We start from the raw sequence: 25,448 nt of genomic DNA on the forward strand, positions 1-25,448 counted from the left end.
CTACTAAACAAATAATTCCCTCAACACTGTCAGACTTTCTACTAAATCTGCACTTCTATTCTACTAGTCTTTCTCATCATTCCTATCATCCATTTCCTCCCATGTTGACTGTATGACTGTAACTTGTTACATATATCCTAAGATTTTTATTAATATTGCTTCTTCATTGCTTATTTGACCCCTATGACAATCATTAAGTGTTGTACCACATGGTTCTTGACAAATGTATATTTTATTTTATGTACGCTGAGAGCATATGCACCAAGACAAATTCCTTGTGTGTCCAATCACACTTGGCCAATAAAATTCTATTCTATTCTATTCTAAACAGAGCCCTTCATCTTTTCCCATTAGATTCAGATAGGACAAGTGTCGGCAGAAGCCCAGCCAAACCAAAACAGAACTTCAGTGTGTAGGAAGGCCTCCCTTACTCAGATTAAAATATTCTTAATATTAATATTCTTAATATTAATATTAAAAAGAGGCAGGATAGAATACTTGCCCTAAAGCAGAGGAGGGAAAAGATCTTAACAAAGGCAGAGAATAACCCCAGCCTTCCTGCCCTAAAAACAGTGGGGGGAGTAGGTTTTTGCCCTATTTATTGAAAATACTGTAGTTTTTTTATTGTCCTTCCTTCTGTTGTGGTTCAGCCTGAGCCAGATCAAAGACCAGCTGCGTCTCTGCTGGCTCCATGCCCGGGGGAGGCTGAGAGTGGAGGGGAGAGTTCTTTGCAGCCAGACAGGAGAGATAGCAGTCAGGAAAGTGACGAGGAAGAAAGGCCTGGGAGCCCTGGGGAAGGGCTATCTCGAGCAAGTAGCTTGGATTCTCTGGAGTCCCTGGAGTCACTGGATGACGAAGCACAAGCTATCATTAGTATGCGACAGAGACGCATAGATCAAAGGAGAAATCAATTGCGTAGATATTATCAGCGCTGAATGAGGAACACCTGGGGGTTGGGTGTGGTCCTCATTAGCAGGGAAGGGTTTATAAGGCATGCGAACCCTTTCGGCAGCGTGGAGTGTTATCAAAGTGGAGTTGCTGTTATCTGCATTTTCTCACAGCGTTTTTGTTCCTGGCTCGTGGCCCAGCAGTCTTGAAGACCCGTGGGAGGTGTATGTCTGTTATCTACAGCCTCGTTTGGCATTAAGGATCCTGTGTTTCTGTATGAACAATTGCATTCGTGTATCTATTTGGAGTTCCACTGTTTTCCTGATCTGTAAGGACATTTTCTGTTGGCTTCTTTTCTCTTTACCATTATAAAACTGTGTTTGGATTCACCCGGTGTGTCTGGCTTATCTTTTTGGGTTGGTCATAGCTTCCGGAGTGACCCAGACAGAACACCTTCTCTAGTACCTTATTATGATACTTAATTACTTTTAAAATAGGGAATAATTAAATAGCATGTTTTTACCCATAAACACTTCAATCATTTGAATCATTATCTAGAACTGAACTTTCAAAGCAATGGAAGAAAATTGAGCTACTTGCCTAATCTGTTATCATACTGAAACTGGTGGGTTCAGTACAAAGCTTTAAAAGGTTACTGTGCTCCTCAACAAATGATGCTCTCTATCACTTGTCCTTTTTGTGGCTATTCAAATAATATGACTTGATCAACTGAAAAAAGAGTCCAAGCACCTATTTGAAAACTTATCTTGGTCGGTAAGCCACTCCCACCCAGTCACATGATCTTTAAGCCACCCCCGGTCACAGGATTGTCAAGCCCCTCCTACCCAGTCACATGACCATCAAGCCACACCCACAGTGCAGCCCTTCACTGCCTAAGAAAACAGCCTCAAGCAGGAGCCTTTAGGAATGGAGCAATTTGTTCATAAGCAAAGAGACTCCAAATAAGCAACACAGTTAGGCAAGCCAAAGCTGACAAGATTAGCTCAGACAAACACCTAAGATTTGCTTTTCCCCTTTTGCCTCTAGAGCCAGCCATGACCTCTACGTGACCCCATAGGAATCTGGCAACAGCCGTTAAAATATTCTCACACAGGAACAGGCATCTCAATCACAAAGCCCCGAAGAATGTATTAAAAAACCACCTACTCCCAACCCCATTTTGCCAGCTGCCCCAGGAATATGCTGCTGTCACTGAAGTTTCTGGCTACCAAATAAACAAAGACCTTCTTTTCTGCAGCCTGCCTCCGTTTTATTTCCAGTGTCTTTCTCCGGCCTTGAAATTAGACAGGATTTTTATTCCAACAAGAGAATGAAAGAAGTATTGTCGTATTAGGGAAGCCTTTTTTAAAAACACTGAAGGACCAATTTCCTTCTCTCTGACTCTGGAAGGACAACTTATCCTCTGATTTAAAAGAGCAATCAAATTTGCATTCATTTTTTTCCTATCATTCACATCAATGTCAAGGTTGAGCAAGACAGAAACTTCCTATTTATTTTTAATAAGTACATTTAGATCTGTATATCACAGCGGTTTTCAAAGGCCGAGCTGCCACAATTGCCCAGTGGGACTGGCACAGGAGCCAAACAAGAATGCAATGCTGATCAAGGTTGTTTTTTAAAAAAAAAATAGACAAAAAATGACACAAAATAGTGTCACCAAAAATTGTGTCTCCCTTCGAAATTGCTTGGAGCCCTCCCCCCCGCCCCAACTTCCCCCAAGGGGATCTTAACCATTCCTCCTGCCTGCTTCTTAGCTCAGAGAGGTTTGGAAGAGGCTGCTTTGCTTAAGGATGCCTAGAACATAGAATAATAGGCTTGGAGGGGCCCTTGGAGGTCTTCTAGTCCAACCCGCTGCTCAACGGAATGGGACAATTTGCTACAGGCAACTCGTTGCAGCCAACTCACTGAGGGACAACTTGCTGCGGGTTAACGATTCAACAATTTTATTACATTATTTAAAATAAATGAAAAAAACATTTTAATTCTTGTCGTTTACTTTTCATTCTGTCTCTCCTTCTGCATGGTTTCTTTAATGAGGCTGTTCCATTATTTCTTGGATATTAGTGAAACTCCTGTCCCATAGTGAGTTGTCCTGCACCAAGTTGGTTGTGGCAAGGAGTCCTGCAGTGAGTTGGCCATGTTGAGTTGGCCATAGTGGAAGTGGCCATGGTGAGATGGCCATGGTGAGACTCATGGTGAGTTGGCCATGGTGAGTTGGCCATAGTGGAGGTAGCCATGGTGAGACTCATGGTGAGTTGGCCATGGTGAGTTTGCTATAGTGGAGGTGGCCATGGTGGGTTGGCCATGGTAAATTGGCCATGATGAGATGGCCATGGTGAGATGGCCATGATGAGATGGCCACAGTGAGTTGGCCATGGTGAGATTGTCATGCCGAGATGGCCATAGTGAGATGTCCTTGGTGATTTGGTCATGCCGAGTTGTCCATAGTGAGTTGTCCATGGTGAGTTGGCCATAGTGAGGTGGCCATAATGAGATGGCCATGGTGAGTTGATCATGGTGAGATGGCCAAGCTGAGTTTATTTATTTATTTATTAGATTTGTATGCCATGGTGACTTGGCCATGGTGAGTTGGCCATGCCAAATTGTCATAGACCCTTGGTCAAGCAAGAGGCCTTCTCCCATTCCAGACAAATCCAACTTGTATTCCTCTCTTGCTCTTCTGTTACTTGCTCTGATTCTCCTTGCCATTACCAAATGGTACCGTGACTTCCCCTTTCCCATTACTAAACTAGGTAACACCCTCAGTAATGAAACATCTGCAAGCAAATGACCAACCTCAGAGAGCACCAAGGACCCCACCATTCAAATATTCCTTTATCGATTCTGAGCCTTCTTCCTATCACTTACACTCACCAAACCCTGCTTCTGAGTCACCAACCGTTCGGCTCAAAAGCCAGCTGCACCAGCAGAGAGGTTGGAGACTGCCAATTCCTATCGTATTTTTTTTATGACCTTGGAAAGTATTCATTTGAAAGAAGCCCCCATCCATCACCATCTGCTTGGCACGATCACATCCATTTAAGGCAGAGGTTATGGCCATCGCCCAGCAGGAGGGCCAGGGAAGAAGAAGCAGGAGGAGATTACCAGCTCATGGAGGCCGGATGGGAAGGACACGGGAGGGACTGGTTAAAGTTTTGGCTTTGGTTGGCACCTGGCTGATGGCAGAGCAGGATTATTGAAACAGAGGCAGCTTGTCCTGAGCTGTGGACTCTAAAGGTAAGCACCCTCTCAGGTTTGGCTTATAGCAAGTCATTTAATCGTCTTCACCTTTGCAGGGTGGAGTTTGGGCAACTGAATGGAGCTAGCAGAGTGTTGTGATATCTGGATGCCTTTCCTGTCACCAATGCCGAGTTTAGAATAGAATAGAATAGAATAGAGAGGAGAGGGGAGAAGAGAAGAGAAGAGAGGAGAGAGGAGAGAGGAGAGAAGAGAGAAGAGAGGGGAGGGGAGTAGTGCGGACTTAAATGGAGGGGAGGGAAGGGGAGGGGAGGAGAGGAGAGGAGAGGAGAATTCTTTATTGGCCAAGTGTAATTGGACACATAAAGAATTGTCTTTGGTGCATATGCTCTCCGTGTACATAAAAAGAAAAAATACATTTGTCAAAAATCCTAAGGTACAAGACTTAATGATCGCCATAGGGGTCAAATAAGCAATCAATATTAATAAAAGTCTTAAGGCTGCAAGCAACAAGTTACAGTCATGCAGTCATAAATGGGAGGAAACGGGTGATAGGAATGATGAGAAAAAAACTAGAAGTAATAGTAGTGCGGACTTAATAAATAAATGGTTTGACAGTGTTGAATTATTTGTTTAGCAGAGTGATGGCCTTCGGAGGAAAAACTGTTCTTGTGTCTAGTTGTCTTGGTGTGTGGTGCTGGCTAGCCTTTAGTCTGGTCAGCTTCAGCACATTAGTTTGCTGGGTTTGAGCATGCGTGCTTGCTTTTTATCCCCTGGTTAGGGATAAAACACAGTCTCTAAAACCTTCCACCTCTCTCTCTCTCTCTCTTCAGAGATAAACAATGAGAAAAGCAGGCAAAGAGAAGATCGCTTTGATAGCAAAGCACAGAAGGTGGCTTCACTCTTTAGCCCTTCATTAGGGCTGGGAAAAAAGGCAGAAGATCACTTGACTAGCAAAGCACAGAATATTGCTTTGCTGTTAACACCTGGTTAGGGCTGAAAAAAAAGGCTCAGCTGATTGTCGGAGGGAGCAGCAAGGAAAGAAACAGGCAAAGGGAAGATGGCTCAGCTAGCAAAGCACAGAAGATCACATTAGCATCTCGTTAGGGCTAAAGAAAAGCTTAGTAAAAGCTACACTCAGAGTTTAAGATTTATTTATTTATTTATTATTTATTTATTTATTTATTTATTTATTCTTTGTCCAATATACAATACATATAAAAGAGAATAGAAATTGTATATATAAAGATAGAAAGTAAAAAAGAAGAGAAGTAAAGGGGAAGAGCCTTCTCTGTGGTGGCCCCGGCTCTCTGGAACCAACTCCCCCCGGAGATTAGAACTGCCCCTACTCTCCCTGCCTTCCGTAAAGTTCTTAAAACCCACCTTTGTCGTCAGGCATGGGGGAACTGAAACATCTCCCCCGGGCACGTACAATTTACGTATGGTATGTTTGTGTGTGTGCTTGTTAGTATATCGGGGTTCTTTTTTAAACTTTTTAAAATATTTAAATTTATTTGAATCTATTTGGATTTGTACGATTTGTTTATGCCTGTTGTGAGCCGCCCCGAGTTCACGGAGAGGGGCGGCATACAAATCTAAATAATAAAATAAATAAATATATATATATGAGATATGAGATAAGGAAAGACAATTTGACAGGGGACGAAAGGCACACTAGTGCACTTATGTACGCCCCTCACTGGCCTCTTAGGAACCTGGAGAGGTCAATTGTGGAGAGTCTAAGGGAGAAATGTTGGGGGTTGGGGGTTGACACTATTGAGTCCGGTAATGAGTTCCACGGTTCGACAACTCGATTGTTAAAGTCATATTTTTTACAGTCAAGTTTGGAGCGGTTAATATTAAGTTTGAATCTGTTGCGTGCTCTTGTGTTGTTGCGGTTGAAGCTGAAGTAGTCGTTGACCGGAAGGACGTTGCAGTGTATGATCTTGTGGGCAATACTTAAATCGTGTTTTAGGCGCCGCAGTTCTAAGCTTTCAAGACCTAGGATAGTTAGTCTATTTTCGTAGGGTATTCTGTTTCGAGTGGAGGAGTGAAGGGCTCTTCTGGTTAAATATCTTTGGACGTTTTCGAGAGTGTTGATGTCTGAGATGTGGTGTGGGTTCCAGACAGATGAGCTGTATTCGAGAATGGGTCTGGCATAGGTTTTGTAGGCTCTAGTCAGTAGTGTGAGATTGCCAGAGCAGAAGCTACGTAGGATCAGGTTAACAACTCTGGATGCACCCAATTGTTTAGCCTCTTTTAGGGAGAAAATGGTGCATCTTATATACAAAATATAAAAGATAGCCCTCAACCTACAATTGAGGGCTTCCTGTGATGGAGGCCTGCCAATTACAGTGGCAAGACATGATGAATATAATCATGGGACTGACCAGATTTTATAACCCTTTTTGTGGCATATGTTAAGACTTTTTTTTTTGTATCCGGCATTTCGTTGCCAAAATCTGAAAGATATTCCAACAGGAAGGTATCCAAATTTGCTTTCTTTCTTCCTTTCTCTCGAAATATAACGCTTCCTTCTGGGAAATATTGTTTTCCAAGACAAAAAATGAAGGTGCTCTTAGCACAATCTGGGCATTTTTCCAAGCGCGTGAGTTTGCCCTGCCACATCTGAGAAACCACGCCAGGGACTTTCGTCACTTCCAAAATAATTCTGCAAATTGGTTTGGCTGGTGGCTCATGCGTTGCGCTCCTATGATTAATTGAATAAGCCACGGCGGCTGAGTTGTGAGTTCACACATCATCACGCGAAGCCCAGATTGAGCCAACCACCTCTGCGCGAGCTGAATACTTTATAATTGTCGGATCGTTTCCAGCATATGGCTTTATGAGCCAACAGGTTGTCCACTGCTGAGCGTAAATGACCCCCCAGGCAGGGAACAAGGAAATTTTGTTCATGTTAGATTTAGACGAGACTCTTTCCCATTCTTCTCAGAAGGGTTTGGGGTATAAGATGATTTGAAGACATGCAGATTTTACATCAGATTAAAAGAGGAAAATACAATTAGTTCTTGACATTATTATTATTATTATTATTATTATTATTATTATTATTATTATTATTATCATTATTTATGAAATTTGTATGCCGCCCCTCTCCGCAGACTCGGGGCGGCTCACAGCAACAATAGAAAACAATATACAATACAAATCTAATATTACAAAGTTAAAAACCCATAATTTAAAAAACATGCACACAACATACCATATATAAACTATATAGGCCTGGGAAAGATGTCTCAGTTCCCCCATGCCTGACAGCAGAGGTGGGTTTTAAGAATTTTACGAAAGGCAAGGAGGGTGGGGGCAATCCTAATCTCTGGGGGGAGCTGGTTCCACAGGGTCGGGGCTGCCACAGAGAAGGCTCTTCCCCTGGGTCCCGCTAGACGGCATTGTTTAGTCGACAGGACCTGGAGAAGGCCAACTCTGTGGGACCTGACTGGTCGCTGGGATTCGTGTGGCAGAAGGCGGTCACGGAGATATTCTGGTCTGATGCCATGAAGGGCTTTATAGGTCATAACCAACACTTTGAATTGTGACCGGAAACTGATCGGTAACCAATGCAGACTGCGGGTGGACATACAATTGTAATGGAGTCTGTCCAGGATGCGAGCTGCCTATAAATATTTCAGGGCCCTCTTTTTGACTTGTGCAGTATACAGGTCCTCAATGGAAGGCAGGTTGGCAGCAATTGTTTTTTCTGCAGTTGTTTAATTCTTTGTTTGTTTTGTCAAGTATGTATTGGTGGCATACAAAAATATAATAAGATTTATATATATATGATACTAGTAAAAGAGAAACATTAAAACGGGATGGAAGGCATGCTGGTGCACTTATGCACGCCCCTTACTGACCTCTAAGAATCGGGAGAAGTCAACAGTGGACAGTCTAAGGGTAAAGTTTTGGGGGTTAGGTGATGATACTACAGAGTCTGGTAGTGAGTTCCGTGCATCAGCTACTCGGTTACTACAATTGTATTTACTGCAGTCAAGTTTGGAGCAGTTTACTCTAAGTTTGTATCTGTTATGTGCTTGTGTGTTGTTGTGGTTGAAGCTGAAGTAGTTGTTGACAGGAAGGATGTGGTAGCAGATGGCAAGGAGGGCGTTTGCTCAGGTTCACCTGGTGCACCAGTTGCGGCCCTATTTGGACAGGGAGTCACTGCTCACAGTCACTCATGCGCTCGTCATCTTGAGGTTCGACTACTGCAATGCTCTCTACATGGGGCTACCTTTGAAGAGTGTTCGTAAACTTCAATAGTGCAGAATGCAGCCGCTAGATCAATCATGGGCTTTTCTAGATATGCAGTGGCTGCCGATCAGTTTCCGGTCACAATTCAAAGCGTTGGTTATGACCTATAAAGCCCTTCATGGCATCAGACCAGAATATCTCCGGGACCACCTTCTGCCGCACGAATCCCAGTGACCAATTAGGTCCCACAGAGTTGGCCTTCTCCGGGTCCCATCAACAAAACAATGTTGTCTGGCAGGACCCAGGAGAAGAGCCTTCTCTGTGGCAGCCCCAGCCCTCTGGAATCAACTCCCTCCCCCCGGACATTAGGACTGCCCCCTCCCTCCTTGCCTTTCACAAACCTCTGAAAACTCACCAGGCTTGGGGAAACTGACATACCCCTAGCTGTTCAATTTCATGTATGGTTTGTCTGGACTGTATGATTGCTTTTTATAAGGGTTTTAAAATTGTTTTTAATATTGGATTTGTATCTCATGTATTATTTGCTGTGAGCCGCTCCGAGTCCTCGGAGAGGGGCGGCATACAAATCTAATAAATTATTATTATTATTATTATTATTATTATTATTATTATTATTATTATTATTTTATGGGCTATGCTTAGGTCGTGTTTAAGGGGACATAGTTCTAAGCTTTCTAAACCTAGGATTGTAAGTCTAGTTACATAGGGTATTCTGTTGCGAGTGGAGGAGTGGAGGGCTCTTCTAGTAAATTATCTCTGGACATTTTCTAGAGTGTTTATGTCCGAAATGCGGTGTGGGTTCCAGACAGATTATCCTCTGAAGTCTGTGTCTGTCTTTTTGGGTTGCAGAACCGAACCGACAGTTATAGAGGTGCAGATTGCAGACTCAATAAAGAAACGTTTTTCCTATCACAGTAAATGAGGTTGAATGCGTATAATTTTAGAAGAGCTGTGTGTGCGTGTGTGTACATAAACTTTATATAGTAGATAATCAGGGGTGGGCTATACTGCCCGGATGGGGGAGAAAGCAGTGGGGTAGCGAAAACGGAGCTCCACCCCAGAACACCCAATTTGCACTGAAAGATGCAACAAAACAAAATGAAACAAAATGCATAAGCCATGCCTTTTGGAAAGTGAATAGGAAAGTGAACACAAGAACAAGGGGACACAATCTGAAGTTAGTTGGGGGAAAGATCAAAAGCAACATGAGAAATTTTACTGAAAGAGTAGTAGATCCTTGGAACAAACTTCCAGCAGACGTGGTAGATAAATCCACAGTAACTGAATTTAAACATGCCTGGGATAAACATATATCCATCCTAAGATAAAATACAGAAAATAGTATAAGGGCAGACTAGATGGACCATGAGGTCTTTTTCTGCCGTCAGACTTCTATATTTCTATGTTTCTATGCCCACAGTGTGGTAGTAAAAATTTTGGTAGCCCATCACTGACGTCACCGTTCCACCTGAGCAGCCCACCTCTGATTGTAAGTGTGAAAAACAGTCATAGGTCACTTTTTCAGTGCTGCTGTACCTCCAAACAGTCACCAAACTAATTGTGGTAAGCTGAGCATTACCTGAATCTAGTGATGGGCGAACCTAACGGAGTTCGGGTTCGGCAAGTTCGGACAAACTTTACGCAAAATTTGGCCGAATCTGAACCGAACCCGAACTCGAACCAAAATGGGGAATCCCTCCCACAAAGAGATTCCGGGGGCAGAGCTTTGACGTCACCGGCAGGTTGCTAAGGACGCCAAGGTGATTACTTCCTGGATTCCATGGAATCCAGGAAGTGATCACCTTGGCGTCCTTAGCAACCTGCCGGTGACGTCAAAGCTCCAAACACCGAACACAACCCCGAACTTTGCCTGAAGTTTGGAAAAATTTTGGGTTCATGTTCGGCATACTGAACACCGCAAAATTCGGTACGGACCCGAATTGTGCGGGTACGGTTCGCCCATCACTACCTGTATCTACATCCATCCATATACCTACAGTACATTCTGTCTGAAGCTTTGGCCTTAGACAAAATAACTCTCTAGTTTGGTTCTGCAACCCAACAAGATCCACACAGACTTCAGAGGATAAACAGAACTGCAGAAAAAACAATTGCTGCCAACCTGCCTTTCATTTGGGGGGGGGGGGGGGGTTAATTTCCTTTATTTTTTCCTACACCATACATTCAAACAATGCAATATACCATCTAATTTTCCATAAATAAAATGCAGTATTTTGATAGTAACTGACATCAATCATCAAAAAAGTTGCAGTTTTTCTAGTTTTGTCATCCAGTACATACATTTTCTTTTGATTAAATTTGCTCCTTAATATTCCATCAAAAAATATAACAACAATCATAATTCTAACCTGTCTCCCATTGAGGACCTGTATACTGCACAAGTCAAAAAGAGGGCAGTGAAAATATTTGCAGACCTCTCGCATCCTGGACACGAACTATTTCAACTCCTACCCTCAAAACGATGCTATAGAACACTGCACAGCAGAACAACTAGACACAAGAACAGTTTTTCCCAAATGCCATCACTCTGCTAAACAAATAATTCCCTCAACACTGTCAAACTATTTCAAAGACTGCACTACTATTAATCTTTTAATCATTCCCATCACCCATCTCCTCCCACAAATGACTCTATGTCTGTAACTTTGCAGCTTGTATCTTTACGATTTATATTGACTGGTTCCTAATATGATTGGATTGCTTATTTGTACCTGGACTATCATTAAGTGTTGTAACTTATAATGTTTGATGAATGTATCTTGTCTTTTTATTTATTTATTTATTAGATTTGTATGCCGCCCCTCTCTGTAGACTCGGGGTGGCTCACAACAGCAATAGAACAATTCATAACAAATCTAATAATTTAAAAACATTTTAAAAACCCCATTATTAATCAGACATACATACAAACATACCATACATAAATTGTATAGGCCCGGGGGAGATATCTCAATTCCCCCATGCCTGGCGGCAAATGTGGGTTTTAAGGAGTTTACGGAAGGCAAGGAGGGTAGGGGCAGTTCTAATCTCAGAGGGGAGCTGGTTCCAGAGAGTTGGGGCCGCCACAGAGAAGGCTCTTCCCCTGGGACCCGCCAAACGACATTGTTTAGTCAACAGGACCCGGAGAAGGCCAACTCTGTGGGACCTAATCGGTTGCTGGGGTTTTATGTACATTAGAGCATATTCATCAAGACAAATTCCTTGTGCATCCAATCACACTTGGCCAATAAAAAAAAGGAAGGAAGCAATGTTGTGGTTGGCTTCGGGGCCAGCTCCTGTGGCTGCTGATTTTGACGCTGAGGAGTGGGAGCCGTCTGTTTACAGAAGACCCGTCTGGCTGGAGGACGAATCAGACAGTGAACCAGAAGCAGAGGACAGGGAGAGAAAGGGAGCAGGAAGGGACTGGAGAGACAGAGAGGGGAAGGGAGTCAGTCAGATCTCCAGCCAGAGGTTCATCTGAATCAGAAGGGGAAGAGTTAATGAACAACTCTATTCTGAATGCTCGGGTGCGGAGAATGCTGGGAAGACAAGAGCAGTTGCGCAAACACAGAAACAAATTATAGGTCACAGGTGATAAGATTCAATGACGCTGCTGCAACCTTGAAAAAGGGGAGGGTTGGAGTGATTTGTGTGGGAGTCTATCATTCAGGGTTGAAGAAAGTTTGATGAATTATGGTTTGGTATTTACTGTGGCTTTCTGGACATTTTGACATTCAATTTGTGAGTTATTTCTGACTGACGTAAGCCTGAAGGGCTCCTGCACTGACTGGAGTAATTTACTCTGACCTATTGACTTTTTAAACTAACAATTGCTCTGAAATTCCGTGGTTTGCAGTTTTCTGAATATAAAGAACAATCATTGCTTTATTTTTACAAGCCTGCTTTGTGTGTGTGTTTGATTAATTACTTTGTTCCTGGGTGGCTCGAGGCCAGGCAGAACAGGAAAAGAAGGAAGGAAGGAAGGAAGGAAGGAAGGAAGGAAGGAAAGAAAGAAAGAAAGAAAGAAAGAAAGAAAGAAAGAAAGAAAGAAAGAAAGAGCCCAAATGTCTCTTTTTCTCACTCTGAGGATTTCTTCGTATGCAATTAATCCTTAATCTTGCCATCCTTCATGGTCAGGAAATGAGATGAGATGAAGACCAACTGTTCCATTCCAGATACACTATCTGTTTTTAGGCTTCCTTGGCTGTGTTCAGATGCAAGTGGCCCACGCCGTATCGGTTACTGGCTCCGCAGAGTGTGAAGTTCTAGCAGCACAGGTTGTGTGTGTGTGTTCATGTCTAGTTTCATGTGCCTAATTCGCTCCCCTTTTTTGCACTTCCAACAAGTAAAATTAGCAGGTGACACTGTTCGTCTCCCCCCATTTTTTTCTCCTGCCCAGAGATAGAGATAGAGGGCGAATTGCCAGCTGTTAAAATTTGTGGTGTGATCTTCTGCTGTTTCCGAGAGCAGAAGAGAAGAAGGAAAATGTCACTCGTCTCGGAATATAATCTGAAGTCATGCAATGAAGCAACCAAGCAGAAACAACACCGATTTCTCTGTAAAAATATACAGTATTCCGGGCAGAAGGGAATGGAATGGGGAATGGGAATAGAATAATGGAATAAAAATAGGAATAGATGGAAGGGGCCTTGGAGGTCTTCTAGTCCAACCCCCTGCTTAGGCAGGAAACCCTACACCTCTTCAGACAAATGGTTAGCCAACACCTTCTTAAAAATCTCCAGTGTTGGAGCATTCCCCACTTCTGGAGGCAAGCCGTTCCACTGATCAATTGTTCTATCAGGAAATGTCTCCTTAGTTCTAAGTTGCTTCTCTCCTTGTTTAGTTTCCTCCCATTGCTTCTTGTTCTACCCTCGGGTGCTTTGGAGAATAGGTTGACTCCTTCTTCTTTGTGGCAACCTCGGAGATATTGGAACACTGCTATCATGTCTCCCTATGTCCTTCTTTAATCAAACTAGACCAGTGCCAGATTGTTAGTTAGTTCTTTCTTCCTTCCTTCCTTCCTTCCTTCCTTCCTTCCTTTCTTCCTTCTTTCCTTCCTTCCTTTCCTTCCTTCCTTCCTTCCTTCCTTCCTTCCTTTCTTCCTTTCTTCCTTTCCTTCCTTCCTTCATTTCCTTCCTTCCTTCCTTTCCTTCCTTCCTTCCTTTCCTTCCTTCCTTTCTTTCTTTCTTCGTTCATTCATTTACTTAGGGTCCCCCAGAGCTCCATTTTTCCTGGCTGAGGCACCGCGAGCCAGTCCTTCACTGTTTCCAGGACAGCCCCACAGGCCAGTTCTAAGTACCCCATGGGCCAGATCTGGCTATGGGCCTTCAGTTTGATTCCCCTGTTAGAGAAACTGGAGCACTGTTTAGCATTACAAGAATTCTCGCGGTTGAAAAATCCACCTTCTCTCTTCCCGTCGTCCAAAATTTTCATCATCTCTCCTCCTGCCCCCATTCTGTCTCTCAACACCGTTTCCAATTTATCCACCTTTGCTCGAGGAAGAGAGAGAGGTGTATTTCGGGGGGGGGGGGAGAAATCAACACCTATCCAAAATGAATCCCAAGCTTGATTCGCACTGCTATTTTAAGCGGAGGTGTGGGCAGTGTGGAAAAGACAAGAGTTCAATCGAATCAGTAAATAAGCTGGGTTCTGCGGGGCAATTTAGCACCAAAGGTCCACCGTTTGGATCAGGTTCTGTTGAGGTTTCTCTGCATTTTCACACCTTTTGGCTTAGAAGTCCAGCTGTTATCGAGCAGAGTCAACTCTCACACGGCGATGCGGTCCTCAGTTTACCAACCTCAGAAGGATGGAAGGCTGAGTCAACTTTGAGCCTAGTGAGATTCGAACTGCCAAAATTAACACCCTCAAAAATGTCCAAAGATACTTCACCAGAAGAGTCCTTCACTCCTCCACCTACGAAACTAGACTCACTATCCTGGGTCTTGAAAGCTTACAACGACGATGCCTTAAACATGATCTAAGTATTGCCCACAAGATCATATGCTGCAACGTCCTGCCTGTCAACGACTACTTCAGCTTCAACCACAACACAACAACACAAGATCACACAACAGATACAAGCTTAATATTAACCGCTCCAAGTTGGACTGTAAAAAATACGACTTTAGTAATCCAGTTGTCGAAGCGTGGAACTCATTAACGAACTCCGTAGTATCTTCCCCTAACCCACAACATTTTACCCTCAGACCATCCACAGTTGACCTCTCCAGATTCCTAAGAGGTCAGTAAGGGGCGTGCATAAGTGCACTAGCGTGACTCCCGTCCCCTGTCCTATTGTCTCTCCTATATCTCCTATATCATATCTCCTATCTTCTATTCTAATTATTATTATTATTATTATTATTATTATTATTATTATTATTATTATTTATTAGATTTGTATGCTGCCCCTCTCCGCAGACTCGGGGCGGCTCACAGCAATGATAAAAACAATATACAGTAACAAATCTAATATTAAAGTTTAAAATAACAATTTTACATTAAAAAGCCTAAAAAACCCAATACATAAAAAAGCATATCATACATACAGCTACATAAGCAAGGGGGTGAGGATGTCTCAGTTCCCCCATGCCTGACGGCAGAGGTGGGTTTTAAGAAGTTTACAAAAGACAAGGAGGGTGGGGGCAGTCCTGGGCGGAGCTGGTTCCAGAGGTTCGGGGCCGCCACAGAGAAGGCTCTTCCCCTGGGTCCTGCCAGATGACATTGTTTAGTCGACAGGACCTGGAGAAGGCCAACTTGGTGGGATCCTGACTGGTCGCTGGGATTCGTGCAGCAGAAGGCAGTCTCGCAGATATCCTGGTCCGGTGCCATGAAGGGCTTTATAGGTCATAACCAACACTTTGAATTGTGACCGGAAACTGATCGGCAACTAATGCAGACTGCGGAGTGTGGGAGTAACATGGGCATATTTAGGGAAGCCCATGATTGCTCTCACACCTAATCCTCTTATATTACTCTCATAATATCCTTCTATTCTCTAATTGATATATTCTATTCCTAAATTTTCACTTCTATTCTTTCTCGAGTATAACTCTGGCCCTGGACTCAGGTTGCTGCTGCTTAATGCCAGGTCGGTGGTAAATAAAGCTCTCCTCATCCGGGATTTGATCCTGGATGAGGAGGCCGACCTGGCATGTATCACTGAAACCTGGCTGGGCCCAGAGGGAGGTGTTCCTCTCTCTGAAATTTGCCCAGCTGGGTTTCAGATATGGCATCAACCTCGACCCCAGGGAAGGGGGGGAGGAGTGGCTATTATAGCCAGGGAGAGCCTTTGCCTACGTGGACTCATTGCTCCGGAAATTGCGGGTTGCGAGTCACTCTTTATGAGGTTGGACTTAGGGGTTCAGGTGGGCTTATTTCTCACGTACCTGCCTCCCAGCTGCATGTCAAAAGCCCTGCCTGTGCTACTCGAGGAGGTAGCCGGGTTGGCGGTGGAGTTCCCCAGACTTATTGTCTTGGGGGACTTCAACCTGCCGTCACTCGGCGAAACCTCGGGGTTGGCACAGGAGTTCATGGCCACCATGACAGCCATGGACCTGACTCAAGTAGTACGGGGTCCGACTCATGAGGGGGGGCACGCACCTGACATGGTATTCCTTTCCGAGCAATTGAGCAATGGTCTGAGACTAAGGGGCTTAGAAGCAGTGCCTTTGTCATGGTCAGACCATTTTCTACTAAGGCTTGACTTCCTGGCTCCAATCCTTCCCCGCAGGGAGGCGGAACCAATGAAGATGTTCCGCCCCAGACGCCTAATGGATCCAGAGGGTTTCCAGACGGCGCTTGGGGTTATTCCAGAGGCACTCATCCACAGTTCGGCGGAGTCTCTTGCGGAGGCCTGGAATACGGCTGCTGCGGAGGCTCTCGACCGGATTGCGCCTTTGCGACCTCTCCGTGGCGCTAGACCCCGTAGAGCCCTATGGTTCAACGAGGAGCTCCGGGAGTTGAAACGCCAAAAGAGACGTCTAGAGAAGCGATGGAGGAAGAGTAGGTCTGAATCTGATCGAACACTTGTAAGAGCTTTTATTAAGACTTACAAAGTGGCGCTCAAGGCGGCAAGATGCGCGTACCATGCCGCCTTGATTGCATCAGCGGAATCCCGCCCGGCCGCTCTGTTTAGGGTGACCCGCTCCCTTCTTAACCAGGGGGGAGTTGGGGAGCCCTTGCAGAGTAGTGCCGAGGAGTTTAACACGTTTTTCGCTGATAAAGTCGCTCAGATCCGGGCCGACCTCGACTCCAATTGTAAAACAGAGTCGACTGACAACGAGTCAGTCGAGGTGACTGGGGCACGTACTTGTCCACCTGTCTGGGAAGAGTTTGATCTGGTGACACCTGATGAAGTGGACAAGGCCATTGGAGCTGTGAGTTCCGCCACCTGTTTACTGGATCCGTGTCCCTCCTGGTTGGTCTCGGCCAGCAGGGAGGTGACACGGAGCTGGGCCCAGGAGATTACCAACGCTTCCTTGGGGAGGGGAGTTTTTCCATCACTCTATAAAGAAGCGCTTGTGCGCCCCCTCCTCAAGAAGCCTTCCCTGGACCCAGCAGTACTCAACAACTACCGTCCAGTCTCCAACCTTCCCTTCATGGGGAAGGTTGTCGAGAAGGTGGTGGCACTCCAGCTCCAGCGGTCCTTGGAAGAAGCCGATTATCTAGGTCCCCAGCAGTCGGGCTTCAGGCCCGGTTACAGCACGGAAACCGCTTTGGTCGCGTTGATGGATGATCTCTGGCGGGCCCGGGACGGGGGTTTATCCTCTGTCCTGGTGCTCCTCGATCTCTCAGCGGCTTTTGATACCATCGACCATGGTATCCTTCTGCACCGGTTGGAGGGGTTGGGGGTGGGAGGCACTGTGCTTCAGTGGTTCTCCTCCTATCTCTCTGGCCGGTTGCAGTCGGTGTTAGTGGGGGGTCAGAGGTCGACTCCGAGGTCTCTCCCTTGTGGGGTGCCTCAGGGGTCGGTCCTCTCCCCCTTGCTATTTAACATCTACATGAAACCGCTGGGTGAGATCATCCAAGGACATGGGGTGAGGTATCATCAGTATGCCGATGATACCCAGCTTTACATCTCCACCCCATGCCCAGTCAACGAAGCGGTGGAAGTGATGTGCCGGTGCCTGGAGGCTGTTGGGGCCTGGATGGGTGTCAACAGACTCAAGCTCAACCCGGATAAGACGGAGTGGCTGTGGGTTTTGCCTCCCAAGGACAATCCCATCTGTCCGTCCATTACCCTGGGGGGGGAATCATTGACCCCCTCAGAGAGGGTCCGCAACTTGGGCGTCCTCCTCGATCCACAGCTCACATTAGAGAACCACCTTTCAGCTGTGGCGAGGGGGGCGTTTGCCCAGGTTCGCCTGGTGCACCAGTTGCGGCCCTATCTGGACCGGGACTCATTACTCACAGTCACTCATGCCCTCATCACCTCGAGGTTCGACTACTGTAATGCTCTCTACATGGGGCTACCTTTGAAAAGTGTTCGGAAACTTCAGATCGTGCAGAATGCAGCTGCGAGAGCAGTCATGGGCTTACCTAGGTATGCCCATGTTTCACCATCACTCCGCAGTCTGCATTGGCTGCCGATCAGTTTCCGGTCACAATTCAAAGTGTTGGTTATGACCTTTAAAGCCCTTCATGGCACTGGACCAGAATATCTCCGAGACCGCCTTCTGCCGCACGAATCCCAGCGACCGATTCGGTCCCACAGAGTGGGCCTCCTCCGGGTCCCGTCAACTAAACAATGCCGGTTGGCGGGCCCCAGGGGGAGAGCCTTCTCTGTGGCGGCACCGGCCCTCTGGAACCAACTCCCCCCGGAGATCAGAACTGCCCCTACTCTTCCTGCCTTCCGTAAACTCCTCAAAACCCACCTTTGCCGTCAGGCATGGGGAAACTAAACATCTCCCCTGGGCACGTTGAAGTTATATATGGTATGTCTGTATGTGTGTATGTTAGTATTGGGGATTTTCTTAAACTCATAATATTTTAATTAATTGGATTGTATTGGATTGTCTTTTCACTTGTTGTGAGCCGCCCCGAGTCTTCGGAGAGGGGCGGCATACAAATCCAAATAATAAATAAATAAATAAATAAAATAACCTCTATAACCTTCATTGTGTATTGTTGTGTATTGGACTGAATGAATGAATGAATGAATGAATGAATGAATGAATGAATGAATGAACGAACGAATGAACGAATAAACAAACAAACAAACAAACAAACAAACAAATAAATAAATAAATAAATAAATAAATAAATAAATAAATAAATAAATAAATAAATAAATAAATAAAAAACTCCTGGCAGCCGGTAATCAGCACAAGTAGCTTGCAATCCTGCACTCTAACCACTGCACCACCGAGACTCTTTATAATTTGAGCCAAGAGGAAAGCAGGGTCAGCCATGGGATACTTGCTTTTTTACTGGCCTGATTGTACAGTCCCGTGCTAAAGGAAAACTTTAAAAGGGCCTTTTTTTAGGCTGGATTCACCTAACACCAGTGCTTCTCAATTATTTTCTGTTACTCCGCCCCCCTAGGAAGAAGTAAACATTTTGCGCCTCCCCAACTCTCTGATGTGGGCCACAATGGAATTTTAGTGTTAATATTTATTATTTTACTTATTATAAGCTGCAAGCAAACTATTGGCTGGAGAAGATCCTCGGTGGTGCAGTGGTTAGAGCACAGCCCTACAAGCTATTTCTGCTGATCACTGGCTGCCAGCAGTTTGGCAGATCAAATCTCAGTAGGTTCAAGGTTGACTCAGCCTTCCATGGTCGGTAAAATTAGCGCTCAGATTGTGGGGGGAAATAGGCTTACTCTCTGTATACCACTTAGAATAGAATAGAATTTTATTGGCCAAGTGTGATTGGACACACAAGGAATTTGTCTTGGTGCAGATGCTCTCAGCGTACATAAAAGAAAAAGAGACATTTGTCAAGAATCATGTGGTACAACACTTAATGATTGTCATAGGGGTCAAACAAGCAATCAATATTAATAAAAATCTTAGGATACAAGCAACAAGTTACAGTCATACAGTCCTAAGTGGGAGGAAAAAGGTGATAGGAATGATGAGAAAAACTAGTAGAAATAGAAGTGCAGACTTAGTAAATAGTTTGACAGTGTTGAGGGAATTATTTGTTTAGTAGAGTGATGGTGTTCGGGAAAAAACTGTTCTTGTGTCCAGTTGTCTTGGTGTGCAGTGCTCTTTAGCGACGTTTTGAGGTAGGAGTTGAAACAGTTTATGTCCAGGATGCGAGGGGTCAGTAAATATTTTCCCCGCCCTCTTTTTGACTCGTGCAATATACAGGTCCTCAATGGAAGGCAGGTAAGCACTGTGAAGTGGTATATAAGTCTAAGTGCTAAGTATAAATGCCATTGCTATTGCTACACACTTACCTGAGAGTAAGTCAAACTGAACTCAGTGGAGCCTTTTTCGGTTAGGGGGGCGGCATACAAATCCAATAAATCAAATCAAAGCAGATTATTCTCAGAAGTAGTCAAGAGAAAACACACACACACACAAATATTTCTCTCTTTAGGGAACAAAATAGGAGGAGGAAGGCATGTTGGATATGTTCCCCGCCTTGAGTTATTAGTAAAAATAATAAAGGGGGGAGTTTACCAATAAATACATAATTATGTAAGCAACATTGTTTTCACTTTGTTGTGAGCCGCCCCGAGTCTGCTGAGAGGGGCGGCATACAAATCTAAATAATAAATAATAAATAAATAAACATCACACCCAAGGGATTCCCCCCTGAATCATTTCTGCTCTAGGGGAAAAAAGAGGACACGAATGAGGTGGAGAGAGGTGGAGGAACGGGACAACCTGATTTTGCATCGATTCTTTGGTGATTGAGAAGAGTCACAAACTCCGAAGGGAAAGGATGTAAGGAGTGATGTCATCTCTGCTCTCCGGTTGCAAATTGGCTGGGCAGAAAGCCTCAATCTCTGCAGAGAGAACCATGGCAACTCTTACTCCTCTGAGAAGTTTCAACAGGCTTCCCGACCAGGTTTATCCAGCTTAACTTCATGTTTTTGCATTCACAGTCTGCAACCTAGACTGACTCAAATGGCTAAGCTAAAAAGGGAGCCAGACGGTTGGTTTGGTGTGCCATGTGCAATGGGTTTCACAGCCTACCTTTCAGCACAGGTTGAACAGGATATTAGAATTAGAATAATTGGAAGGGACCTTGGAGGTCTTCTAGTCCAACCCCCACTTAGGCAGGAAACCCTACACTACTACAGACAGATGGTTATCCAACATCTTCCAGTGTTGGAGAATTCACAATTTCTGGAGGCAAGTTTTCCACTGATCAATTGTTCTCACTGTCAGGAAATTTCTCCTTACTTCTAGGTTGCTTTTCTCCTGGATTAGTTTCCACCCATTGCTTCTTGTCTTGCCCTCAGGGGCTTTGGAGAATAGCTTGACTCCCTCTTCTTTGTGGAAACCCCTGAGATATTGGAAGACTGCTATCCTGTCTCCCCTGGTCCTTCTTTTCATTAAACTAGCCGTGCCCAGTTCCTGCAACTGTTCTTCATATGTTTTAGCCTCCAGTCCTCTAATCATCTTTGTGGCTCTTCTCTGCACTTTTTCTAGAGTCTCAATATCCTTTTTGCATCGTGGCAACCAAAACTTGACTCCTTATATATGATGGGATAACAGTCTGACCTGGTCTAAGGGAGGATTTTAACTCCTACCATCTGCCTTGATGAAATTTATTTATTTTATTTATTTATTGGATTTATATGCTGCCCCTCTCTGGAGAGTCGGGGCGGCTAACAGCAACAATAAAACAGTGTACTATAGTAAACTAATACTAAAAACGATTTAAAAACTCATTAATATAAAAAACCAAACATACATACCATGCATAGAATTGTAAAGGCCTAAGGGGAAAGAGGATCTCAATTCCCCCATGCCTGACGGCAGAGGTGGGTTTTAAGTAGCTTACGAAAGGCAAGGAGAGTGGGGGCAATTCTAATCTTCGGGGAGAGTTGGTTCCAGATGGCCGGGGCCACCACAGAGAAGGCTCTTCCCCTGGGTCCCGCCAAGCGACATTGTTTAATTGACGGGACCCGGAGAAGATCCACTCTGTGGGACCTAACTGGTCGCTGGGATTTGTGCAGAAATGGGCCACAGACTCCGCTTGCAACGTCAGATTGCATTTCTAGGGTGGGAGAAACCAAGGCAACAGTGTCCCTGAGCATGTATAGACAATCTGCATGCTATCCCTGAAATTACCGTAGTAATAACCACCCTCCCTGTATGGTGGAGTCTGGGATCAAGGTTGAGGATTCTTTATTTCTGAACATCAGAACACCTCGACCCCTGCAGATCTGCCTACCCCCCCTTTGCACAGGTGCGTGAAGAAATATTTGGGGCCCTACCTGTTGGATTGCAAAGGTTGTAGCTCCTCCTTCTGAAAGCAGGTGAAGCAGAAGGAATCCATTTCTCCAAGGAAGCAAGGCAAGGGGGGATCCTGGCCAGGCCACATCTGACAGACCTCAGCATTCTGCAAGGGACAGGAAGGGCCTTCCACCCTCAGCTGTTCTGGTCCAGCTTCCACAGGCAAACATTTTGCACCCTCGCTTCTCCAATTTCCCGATGCTCCGTCCAGCATGCAAAAGGTCCCCCGCCCCCCTCGTTATGGGGTCGCTCTGCTGGAGATGGAAATCGGGAACGTTAGAGCCAGTCGCTTGGTTAGGTATCTAGCAAATTCCTGGACAGGTCCCGGCTTCCATTGAAGAATGACTTTTCCTTGAAAACCGGGGCCACCAATCGGAAGACCTTGCTTGGCAGTTTGTGCTTGCAGAACCTTTGACGCTGGCGTTCTTCTTTTGCAGCAGCAGAACCGAAAGGCCTTTGCTTCTTCTTTCCTGGGTCTTGTTAAAAACTTGCAACGGCCTGTTCGTTGCAGGCACCGGCTTCCAAAGAGACCTGGTTCCAGACCCTGAGAAGAAGTCAAGGAAGTTCTCGGTCTTCAACCAGAAAGCTTGACAAAACTAGAAGTCAAATCTTCTGAGATTTCTTTCCAGGTCTTTGCTGGTCACTTCCCAAAACAGTGGGTTATCATCACCTGCTGGAGAGGTTTGTCTTCGCGGACTCTGGTTCTTGCGAGATGATGGGGAAAGGACCGTTCAGCCCAGGTAACCAAGCCAGGCATCCGAGCATCCCAGGACAACTTGCCTTATGGAAAGTTTTCTGGAGACAGTCAGGAGGAAGAGAAGGGAAGTCTATGAGTGTGTGTGAGAGAGAGCGTGCAAGAGAGATAAACTATGCATATGCCTGTGTATAGAAGGACGGAAGGGAAGGATTCACCCTGGCAAGCCAAGCCTGAGTCCCATGCTCACACCCTCCCGCAGCCCTGGGAGTCCAAACTTCAAGACCTGCTGAACAGACCGGAGATTCGCAGGGCTGTCTGGTTGACCGAGCAGCCAGAGCTCTCTCTGACAGATAAAGCAGGCAGGGTATTAATAGCTCCAGCTTCACGCGGTGAGACGGGAGGGGTTAACTCTTCCCCTGCCACCGTTTTCTGGTCCACATGCCTCGAACTGCAGCCTTCGTGCCTCCCTCTTAGAGAGAAGTAGAGGGGGGGCGGTCTCCCGGATGACCAGTCTCTGGAGGCTGGAGGAATGGGGTGCCTCCGCCCCCCCACCCCCCTTATTTAGCTACTCCTACTCCCGGTTGCCTTTGATAGCAACCTTGCCTGAAGGAATGGAAAGGAAAGAGACATGACAATGAACGGAACTGAAAAACTGGATTGGTTAAATTGGATTACATCAGGCATTAAAGTGGGGAGGGGGGGTTCCTTCATTCATCTAGATTCCCAAGACACGCTGGACCTGGCTCAAAGGGGTTGGGCGGTTTATGATTCAGCATCTTGTGGCAAACAGGCAATGGCCTTAGTCGCGTCCCCCCGCATGAATCAGATTCAACATTTAGTCAACATCATAAGGTTGATGGGAGCACACCGTAGCGTGTTACGAAGGTGATAAAAATTTGCAGTATAATAATTGAGGGTGTTCGTCCATCGTGTTCGAAGAGGATCTTGACGTCTAACAGGCTGTGGGCCGTCCACCAGTAGTGGGTTGCTACGGGTGCAGTAGCGGATTGCGCACCAGTAGGGGCCGCCAGATTGCACAATTTGCATGTGATCGCTATGGTGGCATTCTTAAGGGAGCCGCCATCTTTTTCTGTCCTCCAGACTCTACAGATTGAGTTCATTAAGTCTTTTCTGATACGTTTTATGCTTAAGACCTTCCACCATTCTTGTAGCCCGTCTTTGGACCCGTTCAATTTTGTCAATATCTTTTTGTAGGTGAGGTCTCCAGAACTGAACACAGTATTCCAAATGTGGTCTCACCAGCGCTCTATATAGCGGGATCACAATCTCCCTCTTCCTGCTTGTTATACCTCTAGCTATGCAGCCAAGCATCCTACTTGCTTTCCCTACCGCCTGACTGCACTGTTCACCCATTTTGAGACTGTCAGAAATCACTACCCCTAAATCCTTCTCTTCTGAAGTTTTTGCTAATACAGAACTGCCAATACAATACTCAGATTGAGGATTCCTTTTCCCCAAGTGCATTATTTTACATTTGGAAACATTAAACTGCAGTTTCTCAGTGGACATTTGAAAACCATCGGAATTGACAGCATCTCCATCTGTCAATTGCAAAAGGCCGCTTTACTGGGATCGGCACACATAATTCACCGCTACATCACGCAGTCCTAGGTGCTTGGGAAGCGCCTGACTGCAATGAAATATGAAATCCAGTATATTGATCTCGTTTTCTGTGTTGTATTGTTTTCATAATCATAGTCATAGTCATAGTCATAGTCACAGTCACAGTCACAATCACAATCACAATCACAGTCACAGTCACAATCACAATAAATCATAATGTTCTTAAAATCGAACTACAACAACTCTGGCATAAATCAGTACAGGTGGTCCCAGTAGTAATCTGCACATTGGGTGCTGTGCCAAAAGACCTCAGCCAGCATTTGAAAACAACAAACATTGACAAAATCACGATCTGTCATGATCGCGCATCTTGCAAAAATACATCACACAGTCCTAGATGCTTGGGAAGTGTTCGACTTGTGATACAAAATCCAGCATATCAATCTTGTTTGGTGTGAATTACATAATAATAATAATAATAATAATAATAATAATAATAATAATAATAATAATAATAATAATAATACCCAATTCCTGCAACCATTCTTCATATGTTTTAATCCTAATCATTTTTGTTCTGTTCTCTGCACTCTTTCTAGCACCTCGACATCTTTTTTATATCGTGGCAGATTTCACGTGTGGTCTTACCAAGGCCTTATCACTTCACACGATCATGAATATCTGAATAGGCTGACAAACACACACCCTCTTATTTGTGGTAGCCCCTTCAAATATTGGAACAGGGCTTAGAGCAGTGTTTCTCAACCTTAAAGATGTGTGGACTTCGCCTCTTCGACTTGTCATTTGTGTGTCTCTCTGTTCCGGCCCAGATTGATGAGGAGAGGGGCTATAATTAAAAGACAAGAACTAGAAATATTAAACCATAAAATGGACTGGTGGACATATGCTCAAATAGAAACGAGATTCAAGAAAGACAATCAAACACCGGGTATTCAAAAATCTATGAATTCACTAGATAAGATTTTAATAGGAAATGAAAATAAACAAATAACTAGAATATATCAAATACTTCTGGAACAGGAAAGAATAAAAGAAACAACTAAAACACCTATGACAGCATGGGAAAGAAACCTCCAACATGAAATACACATAGCAGACTGGGAAAAAACATGGACTACAATATCCAAAATAACTCTTTCGGCAGCATATAAGGAAAATTATTATAAACTTTTTTACAGATGGTATATTCCCCCAGCTAGGTTAGCAGATTTACCCAACATTATTAGACACATGTTAGAAGTGTAAAAACGAAAGAGGTACTTTTTTCCATATGTGGTGGTCATGTCCTATGATACAAAAAATTTGGAAAATAACTCATACTTGGCTTTCAGAGATTATGAAAGAGGAAATAGAATTCACTCCAGAAGCTATGCTATTAGGAGTTTGGAGAA

At 44.7% G+C, this 25,448-nt stretch overlaps 2 protein-coding genes across 2 annotated transcripts in view; one reads left to right on the plus strand and one right to left on the minus strand.

Annotated features, from left to right (window-relative positions):
• Window positions 1-21,969, minus strand: part of SBK1 (SH3 domain binding kinase 1) — a 100,664-nt gene extending 78,695 nt beyond the window's left edge. Inside the window, exon 1 of the mRNA XM_070761006.1 lies at window positions 21,737-21,969. Coding sequence (XP_070617107.1) covers window positions 21,737-21,969 — 233 coding nt within the window. The remainder of the gene's footprint in view (window positions 1-21,736) is intronic.
• XPO6 (exportin 6) overlaps window positions 1-25,448 on the plus strand; it is a 242,455-nt gene that overhangs the window by 110,005 nt on the left and 107,002 nt on the right. The window lies entirely within an intron of this gene.

Source organism: Erythrolamprus reginae, chromosome 9 (assembly GCF_031021105.1).
Source record: "Erythrolamprus reginae isolate rEryReg1 chromosome 9, rEryReg1.hap1, whole genome shotgun sequence".
Classification (NCBI taxonomy): Eukaryota; Metazoa; Chordata; class Lepidosauria; order Squamata; family Dipsadidae; genus Erythrolamprus; species Erythrolamprus reginae.